Genomic DNA, 26,715 nt, shown 5'->3' on the forward strand with positions numbered 1-26,715 from the left:
CTGCCTCAGCCTCCCGAGAGCTGCCATCACAGTGTGCCACGCCACGCGTGCCCACGCGGGTGCAGCTTCTGAGCAAACCCACGCCCGTGCTCATCTACCCACTGTCTAGGAATAGAAAAGTCACCTAGGTAACCCAATGCAATCACACATCTCGTTTCTCTTTAGAAGCAAACATCTTACTTCATGTTGATTGTACCCTTGCTTTCCCCCAAAGGCAATCAGAATGTAATAAGCATTATAGAAAACATAGCTTGTGATACAGAAAGCCCAAAGCTAAATATTTTCAAAACTGACATGGTAGAAGTAAAGAATCAATGTTTCCAAGCTGTCCTTAACCTCCACATGTGCTCTGTGGCACAACTAGGCCACCCCGCTCCACATGATTGAATGTATTTTTAAAAAGAAAATTAGAGGGGGCTGGAGAGATGGCTCAGAGGTTAAGAAAACTGTTGTTCCGGAGGTCCAGAGTTCAATTCCTAGCAACCACATGGTGGCTCACAACCATCTGTAATGAGATCTGGTGCCCAGAACACTATATACATAATAAATAAATTAAAAAAAAAAGAAAGAATCTAAAAAACAAAACAAAAACAAAACAAAACAAAAACAAAATTAGAGAAGCATCTATGCTAGAAATTTGGATAGAAAATGCACAAACCTACCCGGAGGACTTTTTTGCTTGGATTATTATTGTTTTTCCATCCAGCTTCCTCAAGTTTGATCAGGTTGTTGAACTTTTGGTTTACATCCTCGACCTGTTAATAAAAAGCCCAAGTTCATCCCATTAACGCTATGTTAAAATTGCTATATTATGACTATAAAATTACTAAATGCTAAATAAACTGAAAATGGTGCCCAGAACTGGATCGTCATTAAACTTAAAATCCTCTGTGTGTGTGTGTGTGTGTGTGTGTGTGTGTGTGTGGTGGCACAAGCCTTTAATCCCAGCACTCGGGAGGCAGAGGCAGGAGGATCTCTGAGTTCCAGGCCAGCCTGGTCTAAAAGAGCTAGTTCCAGGACAGGCTCCGAAGCTAGAGAAACCCTGTCTTGAAAAATCAAAAAAGAGAGACAGAGAGAGACTGTGTATGAGTGTGCATGTGTATGAGAGAGAGACTGTGTGTGTGTGTGTGTGTGTGTGAGAGAGAGAGAGGGGGGGGAGGGAGGGAGGGAGGGAGGGAGAGAGAGAGAGAGAGAGAGAGAGAGAGAGAGAGAGAGAGGGAGAGAGACCGTGGTTGAGCGACAGGGTCTTAAATCAATCCAGGATGACCCACACTTTGCTGCACAGTTCAGGATATACTTGAACTCCCTATCCTCCTGCCTCTACCTCCTAAACACTGGGGTTATTCAGCTTAAGTCACTGTAAATTGAGTGTTCAAATCAAGAATTTTTATGTTAAAATTGTTCATTGGTAGTTTTGGTCTAGAAATCTCTAAAACCTACAGAAAGGAAGTTATATATTAACAACTCTCCCAGATTCCTTTTAAGAAGTTATATATATTTTATAATTCTGAATGTGAATTATTTAGAGTGATGAGATTAAAGGTGTATTCCACCATACACTGCTCATCTGCTTGCTTCTTTTTCCTTCCTTTAAGATGGATTTTATTTTATTTAGCCAGGCAGTGGTGGCACACACCTTTAATCCCAGCACTTGGGAGGCAGAGTTAGATGGATCTGTGTGAGTTCGAGGCCAGCCTGATACAGAGCGAGTGCCAGGACAGCCAGAGATATCACACAAGAGAAACTCTGCCTCAACAACCAAAAACAAACAAAAAAGGGATTGATTTTATTTCATGTGTATATTATATCTGTTTGCCTGACCCATGTTGAGTATGGGTGGCCATACAAGGGAGTCAGATTCCTTGAAACCAGAGTTATAGGCAGTTATAAGCTGCCTAATGTAGGTGCTGAAAAAAGAATCCTAGTCCTGTGCAAGAAGAGCAAGTGCTCTAACTGCCGGTCCATCTCTTCAGTGCCTCATATATTTCTGAAATATAAACTCAGCAAGGTAGGAAATGTCCTTCCTCCAGACATACCCTCCTAGACCTCCATCAATACTCTGCTTTACATTATAATGTCTAACTGTATCTAAAAGGCTCAGCTTCCCGTTACGTCATACTGTATCTAAGAGCCTCAGCTTTCCATTACGTCATACTGTATCTAAGAGTCTCAGCTTTCCATTACGTCATACTGTATCTAAGAGCCTCAGCTTCCCATTATGTCATACTGTATCTAAGAGGCTCAGCTTCCCATTACGTCATACTGTATCTAAGAGCCTCAGCTTCCCATTATGTCATACTGTATCTAAGAGGCTCAGCTTTCCATTATGTCATACTGTATCTAAGAGCCTCAGCTTTCCATTAAGTCATACTGTATCTAAGAGGCTCAGCTTCCCATTACAACGCCATACATATTTAAGAGGCTCAGCTTTGCATGACAATGTGATGTGGGATTCCCCTCCGTATGTTGTGAACACCACTGGTTAATAAACTGGTTTGGCCTGATAGGGTAGATAGGCAGGGAAAACTAAACAGAATGCTGGGAGAAAAAAAGGAGTGAAGGAGAAGCCATGTAGCCCTGCTGGAGACAGACGCTGGAAACTTTACCTGGTAAGACACAGCCACGTGACAATACACAGATTACTAAAAATGGGTTAAATTAAGATGCAAGTGTTAGCCAATAAAAAGCTAGAGCTAATGGGCCAAACAATGTTTTAAATAGTATAGTTTCTGTGTGATTATTTCGGGTCTGAGCTGCTGGGTGGCTGGGAAACACACTAACGGCCTCCGTAAGTCTTACCGTATCTAAAAGCTGCTACTAAACCATTCACTTCTCTTCCCGCCTGTTTCAGGGTTTCTCTGTGGTGCCCTGGTGGCCCTGGCACTGTTGACCAGGCTGGCCTTGAACTCAGCCCTCCCTGCCTCTGTGTGGGATTAAAGGCGCGTACCACCATGGCCAGTTCTTTTCCTGCCTTCTCATCATTTCTATAAACACGGCCTGGCACACAACAGAATTCAGTAACTGCACTGGCTCACGCCTCCCACGTACAATCACCACAAACTATTTGACAACATGGGGAAGAGACAGTGCAACTTACATGGTACATTCCAATAGCTCACTTATTACATCCATTTTGAAGCAAATGTCGAAAACACTTGACACATACCTGAAAATTAACCATATCCCAAAATCCATCCAGATCTGAACAGGTGGTCTCCTTTTCACCTCGTTTATATTCACAGTTATCTATCAGTCCTTCAAACTGCTTGAACCTTTCCATAATAAGGAGTCTTGTTTGACCCACTGTTGTGCGAATAAGATCTTTAGCTAAAGAAGAAAGTAAATAGGGCCTTTTCAGTGAGCCAGCCAACTGAGACTTAGCCCCCTAATCCCCAGAGCTTACACAATTAAACTAATATAGAAAAACAAAGAAGAACCATCCCCAAGCTTTGTCACAAATGCTGGACACAAGCTCCTTGCTTCAAGCACCAGAAACAATTAGCAGTGTTCACCCTCAATCACACATGGCTTCTCAGGAACCATTCCCTTTCTCCTGTATTTTATGAGATTTCAACCTAACAAGTCAAGGTACGTAAGTATCCAGGACCTCATACTGCTAGCTTTTTAAATAGTTTCTCCAAATAAATAGGACTAATCTGTTCGTACTGATTTACATAATTATAAATCAGAACACATATTTATATAACCAAGGAATACCAGATTAACACCAATATATACAAAGTCACATTAAAACACCAAAATACACAAAAGTTGTACACTTCTTTAGCACAGAGATATTAGAGGATATATGTTGAGCAACTCTTGGCATTTTGAGCAATACTGAAACTGAAAGTTGGACACTAGAGTTTTAACTTCAAAAGGAATGCAACATTAAAAAAAATAAGGGTTATGGATATAGTTTGCTAGCCAAGCATGTGCTGAGCACAAAAAAAAATCCTGAGTTAGATCTTCTACGACTACTCTTACTACTACAATAAAAGAAAACCTAATACATAACGTAAACATTTTTATTGTGGCCCTTGAAGTGGACAAGATGACCAGGGTTCAAGGTCACCTTCAACTACAGACTGAGCGCTAGGCCAGCTTATGCTAGGAGAGCCTTTCTAAGATACACGATACAATGCTAACAACAAGAGAACGTCTTCATCTCACCATCATCAGGAATGTCCAGGTCCAGCTTCCTGTCCCACTCCAGGCAGTGCGAGGTCAATCTGTCAGTTTCTAACTGGAGGATTGTTCTGGAATTGTGACATCCACTTTAGTCATACAAGTGTGGCCACCTTAGTTCAGTCTTACCATTAGGACACTTTAATACACAGGACAGAAGGGTTTAAAACAAAGGTACAAAATAGTACATAAAAAAGGCAAAACAGTCATTTTGAAGATTTTATGTGCAAGGATTTAACGAACTATATAATAAAATTCACAAAAGACAAATTTCCTATCATCACATAACTCATGTATGCCCATTCTTCTATAGTGAAATTTACATGGGATGGATGATGCCAAGACACACTTCTCCCTTTTTCAAGCTACCATTTCTGATTTGTTCGGTTCCTCATTCAGAGGCTGAGTTCAACATCCCTTGGTGAGTAATATGCACTCAGACACTCGTCATAGAACTAAGTGTTGTTCTTTTTTTAAAAAATGCTGCAAGATCCCCTGTGGCAGTAGGCAGCGGGCTCTGGGAGCAGCCAGTCCCAGGCAGAAATGGCTGCGGGTCCCAGAGCGGCAGCCCGAGCGGTGGTGGTGGCGGGCCATGTGGCAGCAGGCAGTGGGCCCCAGGCAGAGACGGCTGCTAGTCCCCGAGCAATGGCTGGTTCCAGGCGGGGAGACACATGGTGGGCGGGCAGAAGACAGAAACATGGATAGACACGACATGCAGGGTGAGGTTGAATGTTTATTCAGGGAGTTATGGAGGAGGAAGGGTGAAGAGGAGGACAGGGAGAGAGAGAAAGAGAGAGAGAGAGAGAGAGAGAGAGAGAGAGAGAGAGAAGAGGAGAAAGAGACAGAGAAGGGGGGAAGCAGAGAAGTGGGGAGGCAGAAGCGAAGCTGCCTCTCCGAGAGGAAGATGGAAAAGAGAGCGAGCTCAGAACCAGGGAATTGAGGGTATATGTCTAAAACTTCTGTTTTCGAAAAGCCAAGGAGTTCTCTTGAGTTCCAGGGAGCCGAATTAAAGAATCCACCTTAAACAGGTCAGATACATCCCCCTCAATTCTTTGTTCTGCCAATACCTTACGGACACCAGACATTCCCATGCCACAGACATCGGTCAGAAGCAAAGAGACCAGCTATGCCAGGATATGACCAGCACCCAGCCTTCTCTCGTGCCCTCCCCAAAGACGACGCCCATAATCAGCCGGAAGCAGTCTTGAGAGTTCGCCGCCCCAGTTCCTTTGGGCTGTGGTGCCTGGTCTCCTGCTTTTTATTATAAGGAAGACCTGGGAATGTTGTGCTTTCCTGTCGCTTTAAGGGACAAGCCATGCCCACTTTCATTACCTCTGACCTGCCCGCCGCCATCTTGGGCCCTTCCTTTTCTGCTTCCTTGATGTGCGTGCTTTTAATTATAAGGAAGACCTGGGAATGTTGTGCTTTCCTGTTGCTTTAAGAGACAAGCCACACCCATTCCCCTCCCCATCCGCTGAGGCAGGCTGATCTTCAGCTTCCAGCTTGAGCTCGCTCTCTTTTCCATCTTCCTCTCAGAGAGGCATTTTCGCTTCTGCCTCTCTCCCCACTTCTCTCTTCCCCCCTTCTCTGTCTCTTTCTCCTCTTTCTCCTCTTTCTCTTCTTCTCTCTCTCTCTCTCTCCTTCCCTCCCTCTCTCTCTGTCCCCCCCTTCACCCTTCCTCCTCCATAACTCCCTGAATAAACATTCAACCTCACCCTGCATGTCGTGTCTATCCATGTTTCTGTCTTCTGCCCGCCCGCCATGTATCTCCCTGCCTGGAACCAGCCATTGCTCGGGGACCAGCAGCCGTCTCTGCCTGGGGCCCGCTGTCTGCCACCACATGGCCCGCCACCACCACCGCTCGGGCTGCCGCTCTGGGACTGGCAGCCATTTCTGCCCGGGACTGGCTGCTCCCAGGGCCCGCTGCCTGCCACCACATGGCCCGCTGCCACCATTTGGCACTTACAGCATTTCTGCTGCCTACTGCCGCGGGGATCTTGGAGCATTTTTAAAAAAGAACAACACTAAGGGCTATCAAAAATGACCTGAAGATAAAGCCAGCAAAATCTATGACTAAAGTCAGAGCCTTCCCTGAGGCACAGCACGGCACAGCTGCAGTCTAGTGCCAGGAGGCAGAAGCAGGAGGAGCAGGGCAAGTGAGGCCAGCATGGCCCACACCTGAGTTCCAGCCAGGCGAGGCTACAACCAAAAACAAGGACAGAATTGAACAAACCCTCTCCGCAAGGTGACAGGGTCCTACAAAGTCTATTAGATAGTTTCTTCCTCTCTCTTTTTTGAAAAAGATTTATTTATTATATATATAGTAGTGTTCTGCCTGTGTGTTTTGCCTGCGTGCCAGAAGAGGGCCCCAGATCTCATTATAGGTGGTTGGTTGTGAGCCACCACGGTTGCTGGGAATTGAACTCAGGGCCTCTGGAAGAGCAGTCAGTGCTCTTATCCTCTGAGCCATCTCTCCAGTCCTAGATAATATTTATTTGAGTTAATCTTGCTCCCCAGAGAACATTTGATGATGCCCAGAGACTTTTCTTAAGACAAGGTGTATCTATAGAGCCCTGGTTGGCCTTGAACTCAGATCCTCCTCCCTTCTACCTCCCTCTGCTGGGAATAAAGGTGTGAAAAACTGAGCCTGGCTGGAGAGTTTTGATTATCACTATAGGTTAGGGATGCTCTAAACACTCAACAAGAACAGAATAGACCCCAAACAAGAAGTCCATAATCCAAAATGTGAGAGATCTAGGGCTAGTAGGAGTTCAGTCTGTTCTAACACAGGCACCCCAGAGTGCAGAGAGATTCCACAGCTACGTGCATATCAAAGAACTGAAAGCAGGTCCCCAAGGCATGCTTGCACACTCATGTCCAGAGCGGTCCTAATCACTAAAATGGAAGCAAGCCAAATGTCACTACAGCTGAGTGTGGCAGCACCAGAGTCAGAGACAGGAGGATCAATCTAGACTGGAGGCTGCTACAGAGAGTTCTGGGCTCATATGGTGAGTGTAGGGTAGTCAGGAGACTATAACATGATTCCGTCACAAACGAAAACAAAACAAAACATACAACAGAAATGTAGATGACAGATATATGGAGAAGCAAAATGTGAGTACGGAGTACACTTAAGATTTATTTTTGGGCTGGAGAGATGGCTCAGCAGTTAAGAGCACTGGTTGTTCCTGAGTTTAATTTGGTGGTGGCTCACAACCAATGAGATCTGGCGCCCTCTACTGGCATGCAGGCATACATGCAGAGCACTGTTACATAAAATATAAATAAATAAAAATTTAAAAAAAGATTTATTTACAAAGTGTATGAGTATATGCAAGTGCACCACGTGTGTACAGTACCCTTGGAGGGCAGAAGAGAGTACTGGATTCCCTGGAGCTGAATGACAGCTGGTTGTGGGCTGCCATGTGGATGCTGGAAACCAAACTCTCCCGAAACATCAGCAAAATACCCTTAAAGGCTGAGCTACCTTTCCAGACACCGCATCCCCATCCTGTTCAACCTTGAGAAACGAAAACTGGGCACAGGGCTTATGTCTGTAGTCTCAGCACTTGCTAGGCACAGATGGGAGGACTGCCCATGGGTTGGAGGTCTGTCTGGTCTACAAAGTGAGGCCCATGCTAGTTAGGACTACACACTGAGAAAGGAAAGAAATTCTAACACTACAGATCAATCTTAAGGATACTACACTAAGTAAAATAAACCAGTCACAAAGATACAAAAAATAAAAAACTCACTGGCTCAAAACTGTCTCTAACTCCAGTTCCAGGGACCCAAAGGCCTCTTCTGGCCTCTCCAAGCACCAGGCACACACACAGTACACAGCATACATGTAAGCATGACACCCATACATATCACAAACCAACCAACCAAACAGCAGCAGTCCATTGGTTATTAAAAAAAAGAAAAGAAAAAAAGACTTGATGGTGGCTCGGAGGCAGTGTGGAACAGGAAAGAGTTAAAGGATGCTGAAGGTGAATTTGATGAAAACACATCGAATGGAATTCTCAAAGGTTAATAACAATAACAAGAAGACAAGCTCTCATCTATCCCAGGCAGTTCTTGCAAGGGTTATGTAGCCAAGGACGATCTTGAACTTCAGATCCTCCTGGCCAGTTTGTTTGGTTTGGAGATCAAACTTTCCCGGGTGCTACGAGGTGCATTACCAACGGACTCTGTCGTCCCGTGCAGAAGATGCTTCCTCTCTTCAGCCTGGGCTTCAAGAGTGAGCAGCTGCAGCCTGTTAGAGCCACCAGCTGTGTCCACTAAGTAAAGTGTGACAGAGCAGACAATCGAGTGTGCACCCACATACGAGAGAGCGCTTCAGGTGCTAAAACCAAAGTCATCAACATTCACCACTACATGAAAACAAAACGATGTACCATACAAGACTTTTACACTTTCATTATTTACCTCTCAAAACATTCACAACAACATTAACAACTGCATGGAAGGGCCAGACTCTGGGCTGGGACGGCCACTTCTCTCACACCTCCCCTTACAACAGAACCCTGACTACGCCCTAGAAGTAAGGAAAGAAGAGCACAAACTGCATGGTAAAAATCGCACCAAAGCCAGTTCCTCTTCACCGACCACAGTAAATTGTTCAAGTATAAAATGGAACACCTTCATTTGGGGTTTAAAGTCAAGACACGAATGCGGATTCTCACAGCAGTAGCAGACGAACCTGAAATACGGCACATCATGCTGTGGCTGAGACGCCTGCCCTTCTCCTACTCCCAGGGATGTGGCTCCGTCCTCCGAAAGGCGACTGGAATTTGTAGCAGGCGCTTCCTTTTGGTTTAAGACATGTTCTATGTGAAAGAAACCATTACTCATTAAAGACCAATTCCTAAAATGACAGAACTCATGAGGTATCTTCTAAAACCCTTCAGTTTTAGCCTTGCTGAGCTTTAACGTTGCTGCTTCTGCCTCATTCTATTCAGATCTCGTCTATTATGGTCATCAGTGTGTGTGTGTGTGTGTGTGTGTGTGTGTTCGCACGCGCGCACATGCACGTGGAGGTCAGAGGTCATGTGCAGTGTCCTTCTAAGAGCATGCTCCACTGTCTTTCTGAAATGGTCTCTCCAGGGCTGGAACAGACCCATGGCAGTGTCCCCACCTCCCCGGTGTAGTCTTTAGATCCTGTCTGACCCACGTCCAGCTCGGTCCTTAGACTCCAGATCTTAGTGGCTGAGCGGTGCTCTCCCTAGCTCCTTCTCCCCATCTCCCACTTTATCGGGGCCCTGGACACATCTCTGAAGTACACACCCTACCTTCATCACAGGCTGCCGGAGACGTGAAATCCTGCTCTACATTATTTGATTCTTGTTGCACCGATATAGACGTTTGTACCAAGGGTCCATTTGCTGAATCCTGAGTTGTAGAGCTAAAAGTAACAGCAAAATGTACACTTCACAAAAGACAAAGTCCCCACATACACAGTCGAAGGACTCGAAACTTGTGTAGTTCTTTAAAAAGAAGAAGGCCTCACTACCTCACACAAAGTAGCTTTTAATTAATAAATTTCTATCCAGGTGGTGATGCATGCCCAAAACCCCAGCACTGGGTGGGAGCAGGCTACTGAAGATGTCGTGTACCAGGGAAGCTCGGATCAAAAGTCATTACTTGGGGATTTTTGTTTGGTTTTGACATGGTGTCGTGCTAGGAAATGGAGCCTGGCCTCAGACTCTGAACAGCCCTCTTCAGCCTTGCCAATGGGATGGCTGTGGGCTGGGCATGTGCCAGCCGCCCTGGTTAGGAACCTGAACAATGCTTATTCTGGGCAGGGAAACTTAAACCAACAGTGGGAATAGGGCTCTTTATTAAACTAATTATACGAGGATTCAAAGATATTGGAGCTCTTCCTCCCCCCGCCCCCCAAGACAGGGTTTCTCTGTGTAGCCCTGGCTGTCCTGGAACTCACTCTGTACACCAGGCTGGCCTCGAACTCACAGAGATCTACCTGCCTCTGTCTCCCAAGTACCAGGATTAAAGGCGTGCGCCACCACTGTCCAACTTAAAAATAAATCTTTACAAAAGAAATTAAGTAAATATTATTTAAGGGTTATAATTAAGTCACCTATTTAAAGCAAAGATCAACATGTTTATGGTGAATACAATTCATAGAAAATATCAAAACTATCAAAGATATTAGTGCAAGCTTCTGAAGAACTCTTCTCAAAGAAAACGTTTTTGTGCAATTCGTAGCTAGCATACTTTACTAACTAAAAATAGTGCAGAAAAAAGTAGAAATGTAAGATCGGAATTTGTTGCTCCTTTTAGTAAAGAGCTTGGTATTAAGAAGATTATTTGTGTATTAGTGTTTGTGTGTTAAAGTACACATCTTACCCATCTAGTTTTAAAGGGCTCCAGGGCGTCAGGAGGGCGTGGTCACTTCTATGACACGTAGGCGCCACTGGGTAGGTCTTCAGCCCACGAGGTGGCTGAAACACACAATGCTCGGGCGCAAAGGAATTCCTTTGCTTCGCTTTTGCAGGAACTGTCCTCGGTAAGCTCCTCACGGCTGGGAAGACTCTGTCCTGACCCGTTCCACTTGTTACACTGCTCTGTGGACCCACACAATTTTCTTCACTAGCACCTTTAGAGGGAATGACCTAGGTATAAGCAGAACAGAGCTGGAATTTCTCCTCCAGGAAGGCATCCAATCATTAAGACACAAACACACAAATAGCAGCAGTAGCAACAAACACGTTTGACACTGTGAGGGCCGTACTGATGGACATCACCACAGACATCACCATGACCCAGCACGTCCGACACTGTGAGGGCCGTACTGATGGACGTCACCACAGACATCACCATGACCCAGCACGTCCGACACTGTGAGGGCCGTACTGATGGACGTCACCACAGACATCACCATGACCCAGCATGCCTGACACTGTGAGGGTCGTACTGATGGACGTCACCACGACTCAGCACGTCCGACACTGTGAGGGCCGTACTGATGGACGTCATCACGACTCAGCATGCCTGACACTGTGAGGGCCGTACTGATGGACGTCACCACAGACATCACCATGACCCAGCATGCCTGACACTGTGAGGGTCGTACTGATGGACGTCATCACGACTCAGCATGCCTGACACTGTGAGGGCCGTACTGATGGACGTCATCACGACTCAGCACGTTTGACACTGTGAGGGCCGTACTGATGGACGTCATCACGACTCACTTCTGGCCACACCTGAGAGTGAGGTCTTAGACAAGCAAGGCAGGAAGAACCAGCCTAACTGTGGTGAGGGCAGCACCACTCTGGCAAACTGACTAAAAGGGAACGCGAGCTGAGCACAGGACTCGCTGCTGCCGCCATGTGACCAGCTACCTCAAGATTCCACAGGATGATGATGGACTATGTCCTCAAACTATGAGCCAAAGTGAACCTTTTTTTCCTTAGGCTGCTTTAGCAACAGGAAGTTAGCAAGAGAGCATCCACACGCACAGTTTGAAACTAAAATTGATATACTTAATTAAAATATATTAAAACTAAAATGGAAAAACTCAACTGACAAAGTACACCTTAAAAAAAAAAAAGATGGATTGATTGATTATGTATACAGTGTGTGCCTGCATTTCTGCCTGAATGAGGGTACCAGGTCTCATTATAGACAGTTGTAAGTTGCCATGTGGCAGCGAGAAATTGAACTCAGGATCTCTGGAAGAGCAGACCTCTGAGGCATCTCTCCAGCCCCAAAATACACTTTTATAAAATTTGCAAGGCTTTAAGAATGAGAAATCTAGTACTTACTGAGTGACTCTTATTCTAGAGGACCACACCCTTAGTAAAAAAATAACCTTGAATGGCGGTGGCTGGAGCACTGGCTCTGTGGTTAAGACCACTGGTTGCTCTTCCAAATTACCTGGGTTCAAGTCCCAGCACTCACACGGCTCACAACCATCTCTAACTCCAATCCCACGGGATCTGATACTCTCTTTAGCCTCCACAGGCACCAGGCGAACAGGCAGTTCATAGACATATGCAAGCTAAACACCCATACTCATAAAATAAATAATTCAAAAATAACCTTAGATTGTAAATCAGCTTTCCACAGAACAACAATTTTTAGTGTGATACAATGAGATCAAACCATAGAATACAAACATATTTTTCCAAGTCAGTTTAGTTGTTACTTGATATTTAGACATTTAAAAAGTTTTTGACTTATGAGGTCTGAACTCATACTCAACCTGAATAAGAATCCCAAAGGCCAGTATGTCAGTGAAATCAAAAACTAATGATAACATTCACAGCATGAGTGGAGATCAGAACACAGGTTCCACCCCGTGGGATTCGGGGATCAGACTCAGGTCATCAGGCTTGATAGCAAGTGCTTTTACCCACTGAATCATTTCGCAGGCCCCACAAAATAAATCTTAGAAGGGTTTCCTTTAAGACTTACAAAGATTGCCTCTCCATTTCCCTCCTTGGACACCCAGTATGGCTCTAGGGAGGCTTTGCACTATTCAGCAAGCGGTTCTTTCGTTTTTAAGATTAAGGTTGTATTCTAGGCCAAGAGACTAGAAACTCAAAATAGTTCCTTAAGTTTTTTTTTTTTTCTTTCCTTTTTAAATTTCTATGTGGAGGTTAGAGGACACTTGCAGGAATCAAGTTCTCTCCTTCCACCATGTGGGTTCTGGGGGAGTCGTCAGGCTTGGCAGCAAGCACCTTTTCCTGCTGAGCCATCTTACAGGCCTCATTGCTAGATGCTGTTAGAAACCCTAGCTTACTGAATGAATTCTTAAAACTCTGTCTAGGAAATTCTGCTAGAGATGGAGAAAACCTCGAATTCTGCAGCTAACTGGAAGCACAGACGACACCCCATTCTAGCTGAAACCCAAAGCAGCATCTCACCCTATAACCAGCTCTTGCAATATAGTCCCAGCTTGTTTTTCTACTCCCCATTTTCTCTGTTAATCAGAATATGCTTTCTCTACTCATAAAACTTAGGGTTAGATTAAGACACCGGTATCAGTAAATCAGGTTTCAGTATGTGCGCAGGCACGCTCTCAGAAGCATGCGCAGGCACGCTCTCAGAAGCATCTGCACACTTCATGTCAGCTACGGCCCGAGCAAGGAGATGCCGGGCATTTCGGGACAAGCAGACCGCATCCTCTACCTTGTCAGGCTTGGCGTCCACCTTTCTGGCAGGTCTTCCTCTACCTGGCCCCACTCTTTCAGATTCATTCTCTAAAAGAAAAAAAAGAAGCAAGACATCAATTTGAAAACAGACAAGCGCTCTTTTCTGCTGGAAAGATGAGAGCTTCTTTGTCAAAAATCAGGTATTCATGCCCAGGAGCGCCAGAAGCCCAAGCTACCCACCCAGGAGCAGTGAGTGACTGAAACCATGGACCCTGCTTCCACCTCAGGGAGCAACAGATCTGAGCCTTGGGCCCGCTAGCACCTGGAGAAGCGATCACTGGAGGCTCTGCTCTGCCTACCATGAAGGAGCCTTCAAAGTAGCCACAGTGCCAACTACACCAATCGGAGGAAGAGGGACTGTTCTGCCTGGAGGCTTGCCTTTGCATATGGCAAAGCCTCACACACACAGCAAAAAGTTGCCTTCTACTTCATCAGCTTCCTGGGCACTACACCAGGGGATGGTTGTCCCATCCTGCCAAGACAGGTAGACAGAACCCTACACCCACAGGAAACTCTTCAGGCCTCCTGGGCTCATCACCTAAAAGCAAGTACTTCTAAGACTGGTATTCCGCCAAAGACTACAGGGAGACTTGGGATTGCCTGGGTAGCTAGAAAAGCTCTCCCTTCTGCTCTTTTACTTCTCCCTCTCAGATCTGTCTGAGGGCATTTGGTGACTAGGGTACTGGTAGCTCATTACTTCATTTGCTAAGTTTCCTGCTAAAAATACAGACAGGTGTGCCTCTTTCACAGGCTTCATAGTCCAGGATTAACAGTTTTCAGGGGTATCTTCAGAGGTTCAGAGTGTCCAGTTTCCTTTAATTGTCTTCTAAAATGTTCATGCCTTTTAACCTAAAGCCATAGCCTTTTGCTATGACACCAAGATGCAAATCTGCCCCAGCTGTCTTACAGATACCTGCAGGTTCCTGGGAGAAGTTCTGCTGCTTTATCAAGAAATCTGGCCTGGTGAATATTAAGTCTCCAGTGCCTGTTTCGGCCCCTCCCATTTGAGCGTATTTTACTAGTCACTCCTCCTGCTGGGCCAAGACCAACCTGCAGAGAGTTCTCCAGATAACACCAGCAACTACACCAGCTCATCAGCTCCTGGGACTTCACCATTGGTACCGCCTCTCCAGGGTCAAATGGGTACTTACCGAGCAAATAAAACTTGGTTTTAAAGGGCTTATCTGCTCTCATCTCATTCATTCACCCTTGCCTCTCCGTACCAGGGCAATTCTCCCTTCCATTCTTTCTGGCCTTCCCAAGGCTAGCCCCATTCAAAGGGCCAATAGTAACAATTTATTTTTTTTCTCCTAGCAACCTGCCTTCTCAGTTATTTCAAGAAACAGATGCCTGAGGCAGTAAACCTGATGCCTCTCCAGCCACACCTACTGCTGAGTATGAGCCCATCTCCCAACTGTCTCCTCCCCAACATCACCTCTCCAGCCACACCTACTGCTGAGTGTGAGCCCATCTCCCAACTGTCTCCTCCCCAACATCACCTCTCCAGCCACACCTACTGCTGAGTGTGAGCCCATCTCCCAACTCTCTCCTCCCCAACATCACCTCTCCAGCCCGCGGGAAGCAGCTTGGTATTGGCATAAAATTAGACAGGAGGACCAATGGAATCGAATCGAAGATCCTGATATTAACCCACACACCTATGAACACCTGATTTTCGACAAAGAAGCTAAAAATATAAAATGGAAAAAAGAAAGCATCTTAAACAAATGGTGCTGGTATAACTGGATGTCGACATGTAGAAGAATGCAAACAGATCCACATCTATCCCCATGCACAAAACTCAAGTCTAAATGAATAAAGACATCAACATAAATCCATTTACATTGAACCCCATAAAAGACAAAGTGGGAAGCAGCCTTGAATGCATTGGCATAGGAGACCACTTCCTAAATATAGCCCCAGCAGCACAGACACTGAGAGCAACAATTAATGAATGGGGGACCTCCTGAACTGGGAGTCTTCTGTAAAGCAAAGGACACGGTCAACAACACAAAATGACAGCCTATAGAATGAAAAAAGATCTTCATCAACCCCATATCTGACAGAGGGCTGATCTCCAAAATATACAAAGAACTCAAGAACTAGACACCAAACTACCAAATAATCCAGTTTTAAAAAAAGGGGTACAGATCTAAACAAAGAATTCTCAACAGAAGAATCTCAAATGACCAAAAGACACTTAGGAAATGCCCAACATCCTTAGTCATCAGGGAAATGCAAATCCAAACAACTCTAAGATACCATCTTACACCTGTCACAATGGCTAAAATCAAAAATACCAATGATAGCTTATGTTGGAGAGGATATGGAATAAGGGGAATGCTCCTCCCTTGCTGGTGGGAGTGCAAACTTGTACAGCTACTGTGGAAATCAGTATGGTGATTTCTCAGAAAACTAGGAAGCAATCTACCTTAAGACCCAGGAATACCATACCCAAAGGAGGCACAGTCACACCACAAGGACATTTGCTCAACTATGTTCACAGAACATTATCCATAATAGCCAGAACCTGGAAACAACCTAGATGCCCCTCAACGGAAGAGCGGATAAGGAAAATGTGGTACATTTACACAATGAGTACTACTCAGTGGTAAAAAACAAACAAACAAACAAAACAATGACATCTTTAAATTTGCAGGCAAATGGACAGGGCAGACAAAGGATAACCAGCCTACAGTCCACAACCGAGAGAAGCTAGAACCCTCCTCCAGAAACAGATGAAGCAGACGCAGAGATCCACAGCTACCACTGGGCCCCCAGGCAGAGAGAGGGATGAGCGATCATAGGAACAATGGGGTCAAGACTATGATGTTCCCACCCCACAGAATCAGCTGACCCGATCTAGTGGGAGATCACTGACTCCAGACTGACAACTGGGAACCTGCATAGACCCGGACTAGGCCCCCTGAACAGGTGGCAATGGTGTGGCTTGGGCAGTATAAGGAGCCACTGGCAGTGGAACCAGGATCTAACTCTAATGCATGAACTGACTTGTGGAGCCCATTCTCTATGGAGAGGCACCTTGCTCAGCCTAGGCACGGGGAGGGGGGCTCTTTGGTCCTGCCTCAACGAGGTGATGCTGCAGACTTAGTTGATTTCCCAGGGGAGGCCTTAACCTCTGAGGAGTGGATGGGGGGGGGGGGGGCGGGGAGAGCGGGAGGAGAGAAGGGCGGGGGAACTGGGATTGGTATGTAAAAAAATAAATAAAAAAGAAAAACAGTTCAAAAACAGAAAGAAAGAAAACAGAAGCGATGCTATATTAAAGTACTAGATCATCTGGTAAAGTCTGAAGAAGGACAAATAGGAATATATATTTTCAACTTTTTTTTTTCTTTTTCTTTTTTGAGACAGGGTTTCTCTGTGGCTTTGGAGCCTGTCCTGGAACTAGCTCTTGTAGACCAGGCTGGTCTCGAACTCACAGAGATCCGCCTGCCTCTGCCTCCCGAGTGCTGGGATTAAAGGCGTGCGCCATCACTGCCCGGCTATATTTTCAACTTTTATGATTAGAAGTCACACACCATTACAGGGGACAAAAAAACAAATGAGATTTCCTGTTAAATATAAACCATCTGCTTTTCAAAATAAAGCTATGTCTCCCGTCTTTTTTCCTGATTACTAAATACATACTAATCATAAAGAAACAGAACCAACAAATCTTACCTCCAACACTAAACCAACCAACCAGACAGCTGGGCAGCCTATAACTTCCAAACTTCCTTGAAAGCCTGAACCAGCAGGATCATCTGTACCACATGTGTGTCCAGCTCCAGGACATAAGATGTCCTCTTCTGGCTCTGTGGGCACCCATCTGGCACAGACATATATGCAGGGGAAACCCACACACAAAAAATGGAAATAAATCTTGAAAAGAGGAAAAAAAAAAAAAACAAGTGCAGAGCAGTAGTTTGTTGGCAAAGGGCTTGGCGTGGTGCCAGACCCAAGTCTGTGTGCTGGCACCCACCCGCAGCCAGCGCTGGATCCCACGGTCAGAGACTGCACCTCAGACAGCACAGTGAGGGGAACCGAGGAAGTCATCCCATGTGCACAGCCCTCACCCACAGCTCCATTGCCAATTTGATTCTTCGGCATCTGTTTATACTAGTTTTTGTTTATTAACAAACACACTATATTTTAGAGTCATGGTTTTCTTTGACCCTTTCTTGTTCTTTATAAAGTGTGTCACTGTGTCTCTTACCCCCAGCAACTCTTGAGACTGGCTTGCTTGTGGCAGACGGGACTGCTCGGGTCATCTGCTTTGTCTTCTGAGTAGTGGCTGCTCCGGTCATTTTCCCTGACGACACCATGGATTGTACAGCTGGGAAAAATAATCTTAATCAGATGTTTTTTGTCATTCATAAATTATTTCCGTGGCAGCACCAAGTTCATCATCATTGCTAATGTTCCTACCTTTTCTCTCTTTGTCCGGTATCTTCTTTTCAGAAGTCTGTTTTTGGCCAAACCGTGCTGCTTGAAGGGCGTTCTTACTATCAATCTGTGAAGAATTGGGTACTTTGTTATTTAACTGCAAAGTAATTCAAAACACATTTCTGTGTATTTGTGTGTGTGTGTGTGTGTGTGTGTGACGGGGTTTCTCTGTGTAACAGCCCTAGCTTTCCTGAAATTAGCTAGCTCTTGTAGCTCTTGTAGACCACCAGGCTGGCCTTGAACACCCAGAGATCACCTACCTCTGCTGGGATAAAAGGCATGTGCCATCACCACCCGGTCAAAACACATTTTTAACTTGTAAGGTGATCTCAAAAGAATCAGTTCAACTCCAGCCTCAACCAATAGGAGAGTCTGGGCTATAAAAAAGTCTCTCTCTCAAAAAAAAAAAAAAGAAAAAAGAAAAAAGAAAAAGGAAAAAAAAAAAACACCCACAAAACAAAAACACAGCCAGGAAGGCATGCTCACACTGGCCTTTAGTCACAGCACTCAGAAAACAGACCTCAGAGATGTCTCTGGGGTCAAGGCCATGTGCTCACTTGAGAATTCTGGCAACACTAACATTAATTGTGGTTTTCTTTCCCCGAGATGAGGCCTTCTTGTGTTGCCTAAGCTCGCAAGCTAACCCCCTGCCTCAGCCTCAAAAGGAGCCATGAATAGTGAGTGAGTGGCTTGTAGGCCATGGTCTAGTGAGTTGCTCAGCAGTATAGAGCATGCCTAACCTGTACAGGTCCCTGGCTTCTGTCATTCCCAACATTGCTAGGGAAAAAGAAAAATCAACCAATTACAACAGCAAAGGAATCTCTGAATCTTATATTTACATTTCTTCTAGACAGGAAGCTTTTTCCTGGGGTTCCCTCACTTCCCCAAGACTACACCCCAAAAGTAAGCATCACAGGAAGGTTTTCCTGGGCTGCTCCGACTAAAATGTCACTCAATGCCTACTCCTCCTGCCATCTCCCATTGTTCGGACTATATGTACCAGTTTTCTTTCTAGGCCTAGAGTGAGCTTCATAAAGCTCAGAATTTTGTTTGGAACTGTAAGTATCCCAGAGGCTAGAGAAGTTAGACAAACATGGCAGTGAGTCCAATATGCTAAAAACATAAAACCTAGCTTCATATTTAATTCTCTCTTCATTTGTTGCTGTGTTTAGAGACCAGAAATGTGTCTCGCCCCACTGGGCTTTCCTCGTTCTGAGCTGATTTTATGCAGATAGCATGGAGTGCAGAGGAACAGCATAACGCCCACACAGCAGCATAAAGATGGGGCTGGGGCAGACCGCACTAAGAGGGGTTCATAGTGATGGAGCTGGGGCGGACCGCACTAAGAGGGGTTCATAGTGATGGAGCTGGGGCGGACCACACTAAGAGGGGTTCATAAAGATGGAGCTGGGGCGGACCACACTAAGAGGTGTTCATAAAGATGGAGCTGGGGCGGACCGCACTAAGAGGGGTTCATAATGATGGAGTTGGGGCGGACCACACTAAGAGGTGTTCATAAAGATGGGGCTGGGGCAGACCGCACTAAGAGGGGTTCATAAAGATGGGGCTGGGGCGGACCGCACTAAGAGGGGTTCATAGTGATGGAGCTGGGGCGGACCACACTAAGAGGGGTTCATAAAGATGGAGCTGGGGTGGACCACACTAAGAGGGGTTCATAAAGATGGAGCTGGGACGGATTACATTAAGGCTGCTCATGTAAACACTACTGTTTGTGACTGTGACTTTTCTTGGCATCTAGCCAGAAACTGCTTTATTTCACCACGAATTTTCACACTTTCACTCAGGTAACTAAATCACTATGTTTGCATCTGATTTTAGGTTTAAAATGAAATTACAAACTTTTGAGGGACTGGAGATGGCTCAGCAGTTAAGAGCACTGCCTACTCTCTCAAAGGTCCAGAGTTCAATTCCCACAAACACATCTGGCTCATAATCATCTGTAATGAGATCTGGTGTCCTCTTCTGGCATGCAAGCATGCATGCAGGCAGAACACTGTATACATAAGAAGCAAATTTAAAAAAAAGAAAAAACTCCTTTTGAGGAGAAAACAGACAGTACGCTATTTTGGTAGCAATTATCTATACACAATGATACCTTAGTGTGTTCCATGTGATCTTTGGCCTTTGATCTTGTAATTCGCCCGGTGTATGGAAAAGCCTTTTAAACAGTCAAAAAAAGGTGAATTAAACAAACAAACACTGGCAAAATTAATTACATGTCCCAGTTTAAAATTTAAACTTTTAAGTAGCTATTTTTTAGTTCCAGAGTTAAAGGAATTATTTGTCTGTTTTAGGTTAAAATCATAAGCGTACCTTTTCCGGCTCAGCTTTTACGCTCCTGTTGTCTGTGACGAGGAAGCCGGGGGCGTCAGGTCTGTAGAGACCCACTTTAAATACTCCTCGCTTAGCTTTCTCTCGCTGCTCTTTCAACTTTTGAAGCTGTTTCTCTTCTTTGTATTTTTGAAGGAGTTGTTTCCGCTGGTCACTCAGAACCATTTTCTCTGACTCTAAGGGGAGGAGGGTACCAAGCAACAGCCCATAAAATATTTAGACAAAATATTACAAAACAATTTTGGTTGTTTTGCGTCTTTTTTCCTTATTTATTTTATTTTTTTGAGATAGGGTTTCTCTTTGGATAGCCTTTGCTGCTCAATAGACCAATCCGCCTGCCTCTGCTTCCTGGAGTGCTGGGATTAAAGGCATGTGCCACCACCGCCTGGCAAGAAATGCTTTAAATCCTGTCCTGTTAATTCCTCAACACTGTAAAACAAGTCTTTTCAAGATCTAATTATTTTGAAAATTGTATTCATTGCTCATTTAAAAAAAATCAATGTACTGATTACGTCAGGCTGAATCAGTCAAAGAACTTTAGAATGGGCCATTTGCTCTGCCTTTTCCTACATGCAACAAGCCTGAAAAGTTCCGTTAATTTTTGACAATTGCCTACAATTGAGAGATGGAAGCAAGAAAAATGCAGGGTCTTGGCTATTGCCAGGCCAGACAGCGTTATCTATTGAGACCTGGTCTCTAAAAACAGAAGGTTCTTTTGGGAGTCTATAGTTAGCACAAAAGTACTTGCTTAACTGCCTAGCATGGGTGAGGCCCCGAGTTCAATTCCTAATCATCCTGCAAACCAAACCAAACCATTCTTTGGGAGGCTGTCCCTCCCTCACAAAGCCTTCCTCACGAGGGCTCCAGCTTTTGAACAAACCGTCTCTCAGCAACAACCTGGGCCTGCCTACCTTGCTCTGTCCTCCTTCACAAGCTTAGTGACTTTTGGTCTAAGAAGCCTTATACCTTGGTCATTCTCCTTATCAAGACCCCTCCCATGCAAATTTTATAAGCTTTTCTGTGAACTGTCTCTTGCATTAATTAGGTTCTTAGGCCCAGCCAAAGACCACCTAAGAAGTGGGCTCTTTGTTTTGCTTATTTCAAGTTTTTCACTTATTCCTAACCACGGTTTTTCTACAGCAGAAATTACATCTCAGGATTTTATTCGACTCAAGTTCGACCTTTGAAGCAATACTGTATCCTAGATGAGACTTCCAGTCTCTTTTGAACCCAGTCCTATCTGGCTTTCCTTCACCAGTCCCCTTTTGAGCCAGGGTCTCACTGTATATAGCCCCCATGGCCCTAATAGCCCCTGCTTCCTGAGACGTGGGACCAAAGACATGAGCCACTAGGCAAGGTCCCTCAGCTGCTTTCTAAAGATCATCCTTCCTTACAGACCTAACTTCAGTATGTCAACAATGGACTGTATTTACATATTTGCACATACATATACATACAAGCATGTGTATGTAATAATAATAGAAGAAAGACTATCAACTTGGTGGTGGGGCATAGGAAGGACTGGAGGGAGGAAAGGGAAAATGAGGTAATTCTACTTTAATTTAAAATGTATTTATCGAAAAGGAAAAATTTAACATGCCTAAAATTGAACTCTTAATTTTTTAAAAAGATTTATTTATTATGTATCCAGTGTTCTGCCTACACACTAGAAGGCAGCTCAGATCTCACTACAGGTGGCTGTGAGCCACCATGTGGGTGCTGGGAATGGAACTCAGGACCTCTGGAAGAGCAGCTGGTGCTCCTAACCTCTGAGCTATCTTTCCAGTTCTTTTCTAACACGACTGTTGCCTTCTACAATATTCCCTGCATATTTTCGCTGTGCTCAGACCACACAAAAGAAGCCTCCCTTTCAAACCCTGATCCTCGGCCTTCTCCATTTCCTGACACTCAGTAAACAGGCTGCTATTTTCTCTCTCCAAACACACTACCAGGCCCGCTCCTTTCTTCAAACATGCACTATTCACCTCAGGTCAGAAGAAACAAAAACCTCTGAGTGTTTTGTCCAGTTCCTGTCCCTCACATGATAAATCTGGAAGAGAACCAGATGTGGTAGCAGTCCCAGTACTGCCCTTTACAAAACCAGGCTCAAACACCTGAAGAATTATAAAATACCACTTCTAGGGGCCAGGAAGACAGCTCAGCAACTGAAGTGCTGATCTCTCTGTGGACCCATAGCGTCCACCAATGGAGAAGGACAACACCACAGAGCCGTCTCTGACCTCCACACTCCTGACAGAGAACACATGTACTCCCACGTACCTCTCACGTGCCACCCCAAGAAATGTTAAAAAAAATAGACAAACAAACACACAAAGCCTTCTAGGAACTTCTCTCGCTCACCGCTCACCTTTGCTCTGCATCACCGCCCTTCAGTTTCTACCACTCGCTATAGGAACAAAGCCGGACGCCAGTGACTCCGACCCAGAGACGGATCACGCTCGGCTCTCCTCCTCCAGCCCCACACACCCTCCAGGACACTCTGCTTTCACTGTTTTTATCTCTTCTGAGAATATCCCTTCTTGTTTACTCAGCTCTTTCTGTCCTCACGGCCCCAAATCATTCTGGGCAAATGTAAGAATCATCTCTTTGTTCTCTTCTCTAGAAGTATTTTTACTTCAAGCTTCTCACTGAGTTATTCAGAATGATTTTCTTTTGACCAGTGGAGTTCTTTAATTTTTCCTCCCAGGCATTAAACCAACTTTCCCTTTGCTCTTAGTATTTATCTGGTGTGTGTGTGTACGCTCACATGAAGGCCTGAGCATACATACGTATGTGCACCACATGCATGCCGGAGCCTGGGGAAATCGGAAGAGGGGTCAGATCCCACAGAGCTGGAGTTGCAGATGGTTCTGAGCCACCATGCCAGGAACTGCTGAGACCTCTCTCCAGACCGACTTTGACTTACTCTGAAAAAGTACTTACAATTACGAAAGGTCTTTACTTACTCGTTTTGGTACTGGCCTTTTCTGGAGCGAGGCTTTGAGGCAACTCAGGTATATTAACAAGATCTCTACCTTCCAGTGGAATGTTGACATCTCTCAAGCCGAAATGCCTGTTTCGTTCATACACCTTGTGTCTGTTTTCTTTCTGTGACAAGGACTTCCTGTGAGCAATGCTAGTTCGAATCATTTCAGTGCTTAAGTCTTTCCGAAGCCGACTGGCAAAATGGGATAAAGGCATCCTGTCAAAAAAGAGAAACAAACACCAACTTAAATGGATTTTCATTTTATTATTTAAAAAAATCAAATCAAATCTGAGACCAGGTTGTGGTGGCTGGCTCACCCTTTAGGTCCATCACCTGGGGGACTCACACAGTAGATCATTGTGAGTTTGACAGTCTGGGCTAAAGAGTAAGAGCCTCTCTCAAAGACCAAAATAAATTAATTAATAAAAACAATCATGATTTCTGTCCATCTCTTATACCACTTTGCACTCCCTTGAAATATTAAAACACACACCAGAATAAACAAGAGTAAATATGAACGTAGAACATTATCAGAGACCTACTGTGTTACCAGGGCCTATTTGGGGTTTCCGAATAGGAAGCTGCTCAACAGATTAAAATGAAGCAGAGAAAAGCTATAATCTCGAACATAGACGAGAGGCACCATGTGAAGCGGAGGCGGAGAAAGTAAAGGGCTGTGTCATAGAACAACTTCCTTAATCTTCCTCTGGTGAGAAGAAAGGAACCGGTGCCTTTCTTCTCAATTCAAGAAGCAAAAGTGGTCCGCAGGAGATGGCTCAATCCACTGAGTACCTGCCACACAACCACACAGACCTCCGCTCATCTCCAGCACAGGAGAGGCAGGCACAGCAGCACATGCCTGCAATTCCAGTGCTGCGCTGGGCAGAGTCAGGCACTCATTACCTGAAGCCCTTCGGCCAGCCAGCCCAACTGAATCAATGAGCTGCAGCTTTGATGAGAAAAACTCTGATTCAAGAAAACTAGGAAGAGAGCTGTCTTATTCTACTGTGCAACAAGACACCATGACCAAAACAAGGGTTTGTTTGGCTTACACTGCCCTCGGCATTGCTATCCTCCACGCTCCCACAGAACAGCCTTAGCTCTCAACATGCAACGGCTTCTCTAGCCCTAAGTTAAAATCTTTCACAATCCTCCCCAACACATGGTCAGGTCTGTCACAGCAATACCCCACTACGTGGGTACCAACTTGTCTTAGTGAAAATTTCTATTGCTGCAACAAAACACCGTAACAAAAAGCAAGTTGGGAAGGAAAGGATTTATTGGCTTACACTTCCAGATCATAGCCCAGCCCTCCCCATCAATCACCAATTAAGAAAATGTCTTACAGCCAGATTGTATGAAGGCATTTTCTCAACTGAGGTTCCCTTCTTTCAGACAACTCTAGTTTGTGTGGCAAACTGACGTTAAGACTAGCCAGACAAGAGCCATAGAGGACGATGCCTGCCGTTGACTTCTGGCCTCCACAGCACACACAAATCATCCTAGCATAGGGATTGGGGGACTGACACAGAAGGCTCAGTGCAGTTCAAAGCCAGACTGGGCTACCACATGGAATAGGGTTTGAAGCCCACCCACTCTCATTTCAGTAATACGCACTGTGAATATGCTCTCATGACCTCAGCACCTGGCTAAAGCCAGCCTATAAAAGACTATGACGTTGCAATCACAAAACCAAAATCCAGTACGTGGGAGGTAAGGGCTGGTTCATAGTCTTAGCTCCACAGGGTGTTCGAGGCTGCTGGGAGCTACAAGAGACCTTGTTTTAATCCTCTCCCCACCAAAACACAAACAAATGAAAAGAAAAAAAAAGCAAACTAGAGAAAGAATTTAAGCAAAACTTGGTAATACACTTAACCTCATCAGTTTGCCCCCATTATTTTTGTCCATCTTAGAAATAATCCTTTGTAAAGGCCTTTTCTTAGAAAGATAGGTTTTGTTTGTTTGATGTTTTTGGGGGTGGAGGAACAAGGAGGCTTCTCTGTGTAGCCCTGGCTGTCTGGGACTCGCTCTGTAGACCAGGCTGTCCTGGAACTCACAGAGATGGGCCTTCCTCTGGTCTCCTGTGTGCTGGGATTAAAGGCGTGTGGCGGCACCACCAGACTTGAAAGATCTCTGCTAATGTATTCAGCAAAACACAGAAAGACGATAAGGACCACAATAATTCCAAAAGTATTTGTATTCTAGTTTGTGTTCTGTTGTTACGATTCCACACTGCCTAAAAGATACTTAGGAGAGAAGACTGACAGGCCAGCGAGGGAAATGAAGGTAGGAACCTAGCGGCAAAACCTGAATGACCATAGAGGAACCCTACGCAGTGATTAAAGCAGCTGACTGAGAACAGCCGCTACTTCCCAGCTTTACGTGATGAGCAAATGTGGCTCTCACGTCGGCCCTTGCGTGTGCTCTCATACTCCCCAGTATTTTAGAACACCATTAAGATTTAGCTTTTCTTTAAGATTTTCAAAAACTTAATAACCACAGGTGGTAACAAATGACAGAGTCCTCAGAAAAAGCAGAGGCCGCAGTCACTTCTGGGATCTTTTGAGAGCTTACGGGCCAGATAGATTTTTATCTCTAATCCTTTCGCTAATGCTTTAGGGCAATATACTACATTTTCCTCATGCCGCTTTTTAAATTTTCGAAGACTTTTTTTATTTATGTGTATGTGTGTGCGTCTGAGCGTCCTGCCTATTAATGTCCAAAAGTGGGTGTCGGATCTCCTAACGCTGGCTACAGGGGGCTGTGAGCTGCCTAACGTGGGGTGCTGGGAAGCGAACCTCTGCAAAAACACAAGTGCTCCTAACTGCTGCTCCATCTCTCTAGACCAGGTCTCATGGAGCCCAGGCCACCCTCAATGGTGTGCAGCCAAGCGGACCCTGAACGCTCGATCTTTCTTACCTGACGCAGTTTCTGGACACAAACCCCACAATCGCGCAACAGAGACCTCCGCAGCTCCGCAGACTGAACTCCTCCAGCCTGCCCCGAACTGAAATTTCCCGCGGCCGGCCGCCGATTGGACGGACTCCTGCCAACACTTCCGGAAGCTCCCGCCCCTTCCTCTCGAACGAGGCTTGCGATAGGCTGGTTCTGGGCGACTTTTGAATTGTTTGGAAGGCGAAGGATTAGGAGGGGAGGGCGATGAGGGAGGCGGTAAACAGGGGAGCATCTGCACAGCTGGGGCGGGACAGCGAGGCGGGCGGGGAACGTTTCTTCTCGCCTCTCCAGGTCGTTTTCTCATCTTTCATTTTAAAAAATTTGTTTTCTTTTTTTTAATCTTTCTTTTCTTTCTTTCCTCCCCTCCCCTCCCTCTTTCTTTTCTTTTCTTTCTTCTTTCTTTTCCTCCCTCCCTCCCGCCCTTTCTTCTTTCCTTTTCTTGACAAGTTTTCTCTGTGAAACAGTCCTGGCTGCCCCGAAACTGACTCTGTAGACCAGGCTGGCCTTGAACTCAGAGATCCACCTGCCTCTTCCTCTTAAGTGCTAGAATTAAACGTCTTTTTTTGGTCTTTGATATGTTTTGAGACAGGATCTCACAATGTCATT

The 26,715-nt window shown here is 45.2% G+C and overlaps 1 protein-coding gene across 2 annotated transcripts in view; it reads right to left on the reverse strand.

The window, feature by feature from the left end:
• Window positions 1-26,166, reverse strand: part of Dlgap5 (DLG associated protein 5) — a 39,046-nt gene extending 12,880 nt beyond the window's left edge. Inside the window, exons 1-13 of one of the 2 annotated variants that reach the window (XM_041634020.1) lie at window positions 26,074-26,166; window positions 23,135-23,370; window positions 20,151-20,344; window positions 19,933-19,995; window positions 17,799-17,883; window positions 17,587-17,706; window positions 13,348-13,418; window positions 10,558-10,823; window positions 9,483-9,595; window positions 8,894-9,020; window positions 4,174-4,259; window positions 3,167-3,327; window positions 663-755 (exon numbers count right to left, since the gene is read on the reverse strand). In XM_041634020.1, the coding sequence (XP_041489954.1) occupies window positions 663-755; window positions 3,167-3,327; window positions 4,174-4,259; window positions 8,894-9,020; window positions 9,483-9,595; window positions 10,558-10,823; window positions 13,348-13,418; window positions 17,587-17,706; window positions 17,799-17,883; window positions 19,933-19,995; window positions 20,151-20,344; window positions 23,135-23,369 (1,614 nt within the window). In that variant the 5' untranslated portion in view covers window position 23,370; window positions 26,074-26,166. Of the gene's footprint in view, window positions 1-662; window positions 756-3,166; window positions 3,328-4,173; window positions 4,260-8,893; window positions 9,021-9,482; window positions 9,596-10,557; window positions 10,824-13,347; window positions 13,419-17,586; window positions 17,707-17,798; window positions 17,884-19,932; window positions 19,996-20,150; window positions 20,345-23,134; window positions 23,371-26,073 lie in introns of those variants that run through there. The other variant, XM_041634021.1, reaches the window with a different exon arrangement.
• Between the last annotated feature and the right edge of the window lie 549 nt (window positions 26,167-26,715).

The sequence above is a fragment of the Microtus oregoni genome, unplaced genomic scaffold (assembly GCF_018167655.1).
Source record: "Microtus oregoni isolate MIOR12 unplaced genomic scaffold, Mior012 000045F_ref0000178, whole genome shotgun sequence".
In the NCBI taxonomy this organism is placed as follows: domain Eukaryota; kingdom Metazoa; phylum Chordata; class Mammalia; order Rodentia; family Cricetidae; genus Microtus; species Microtus oregoni.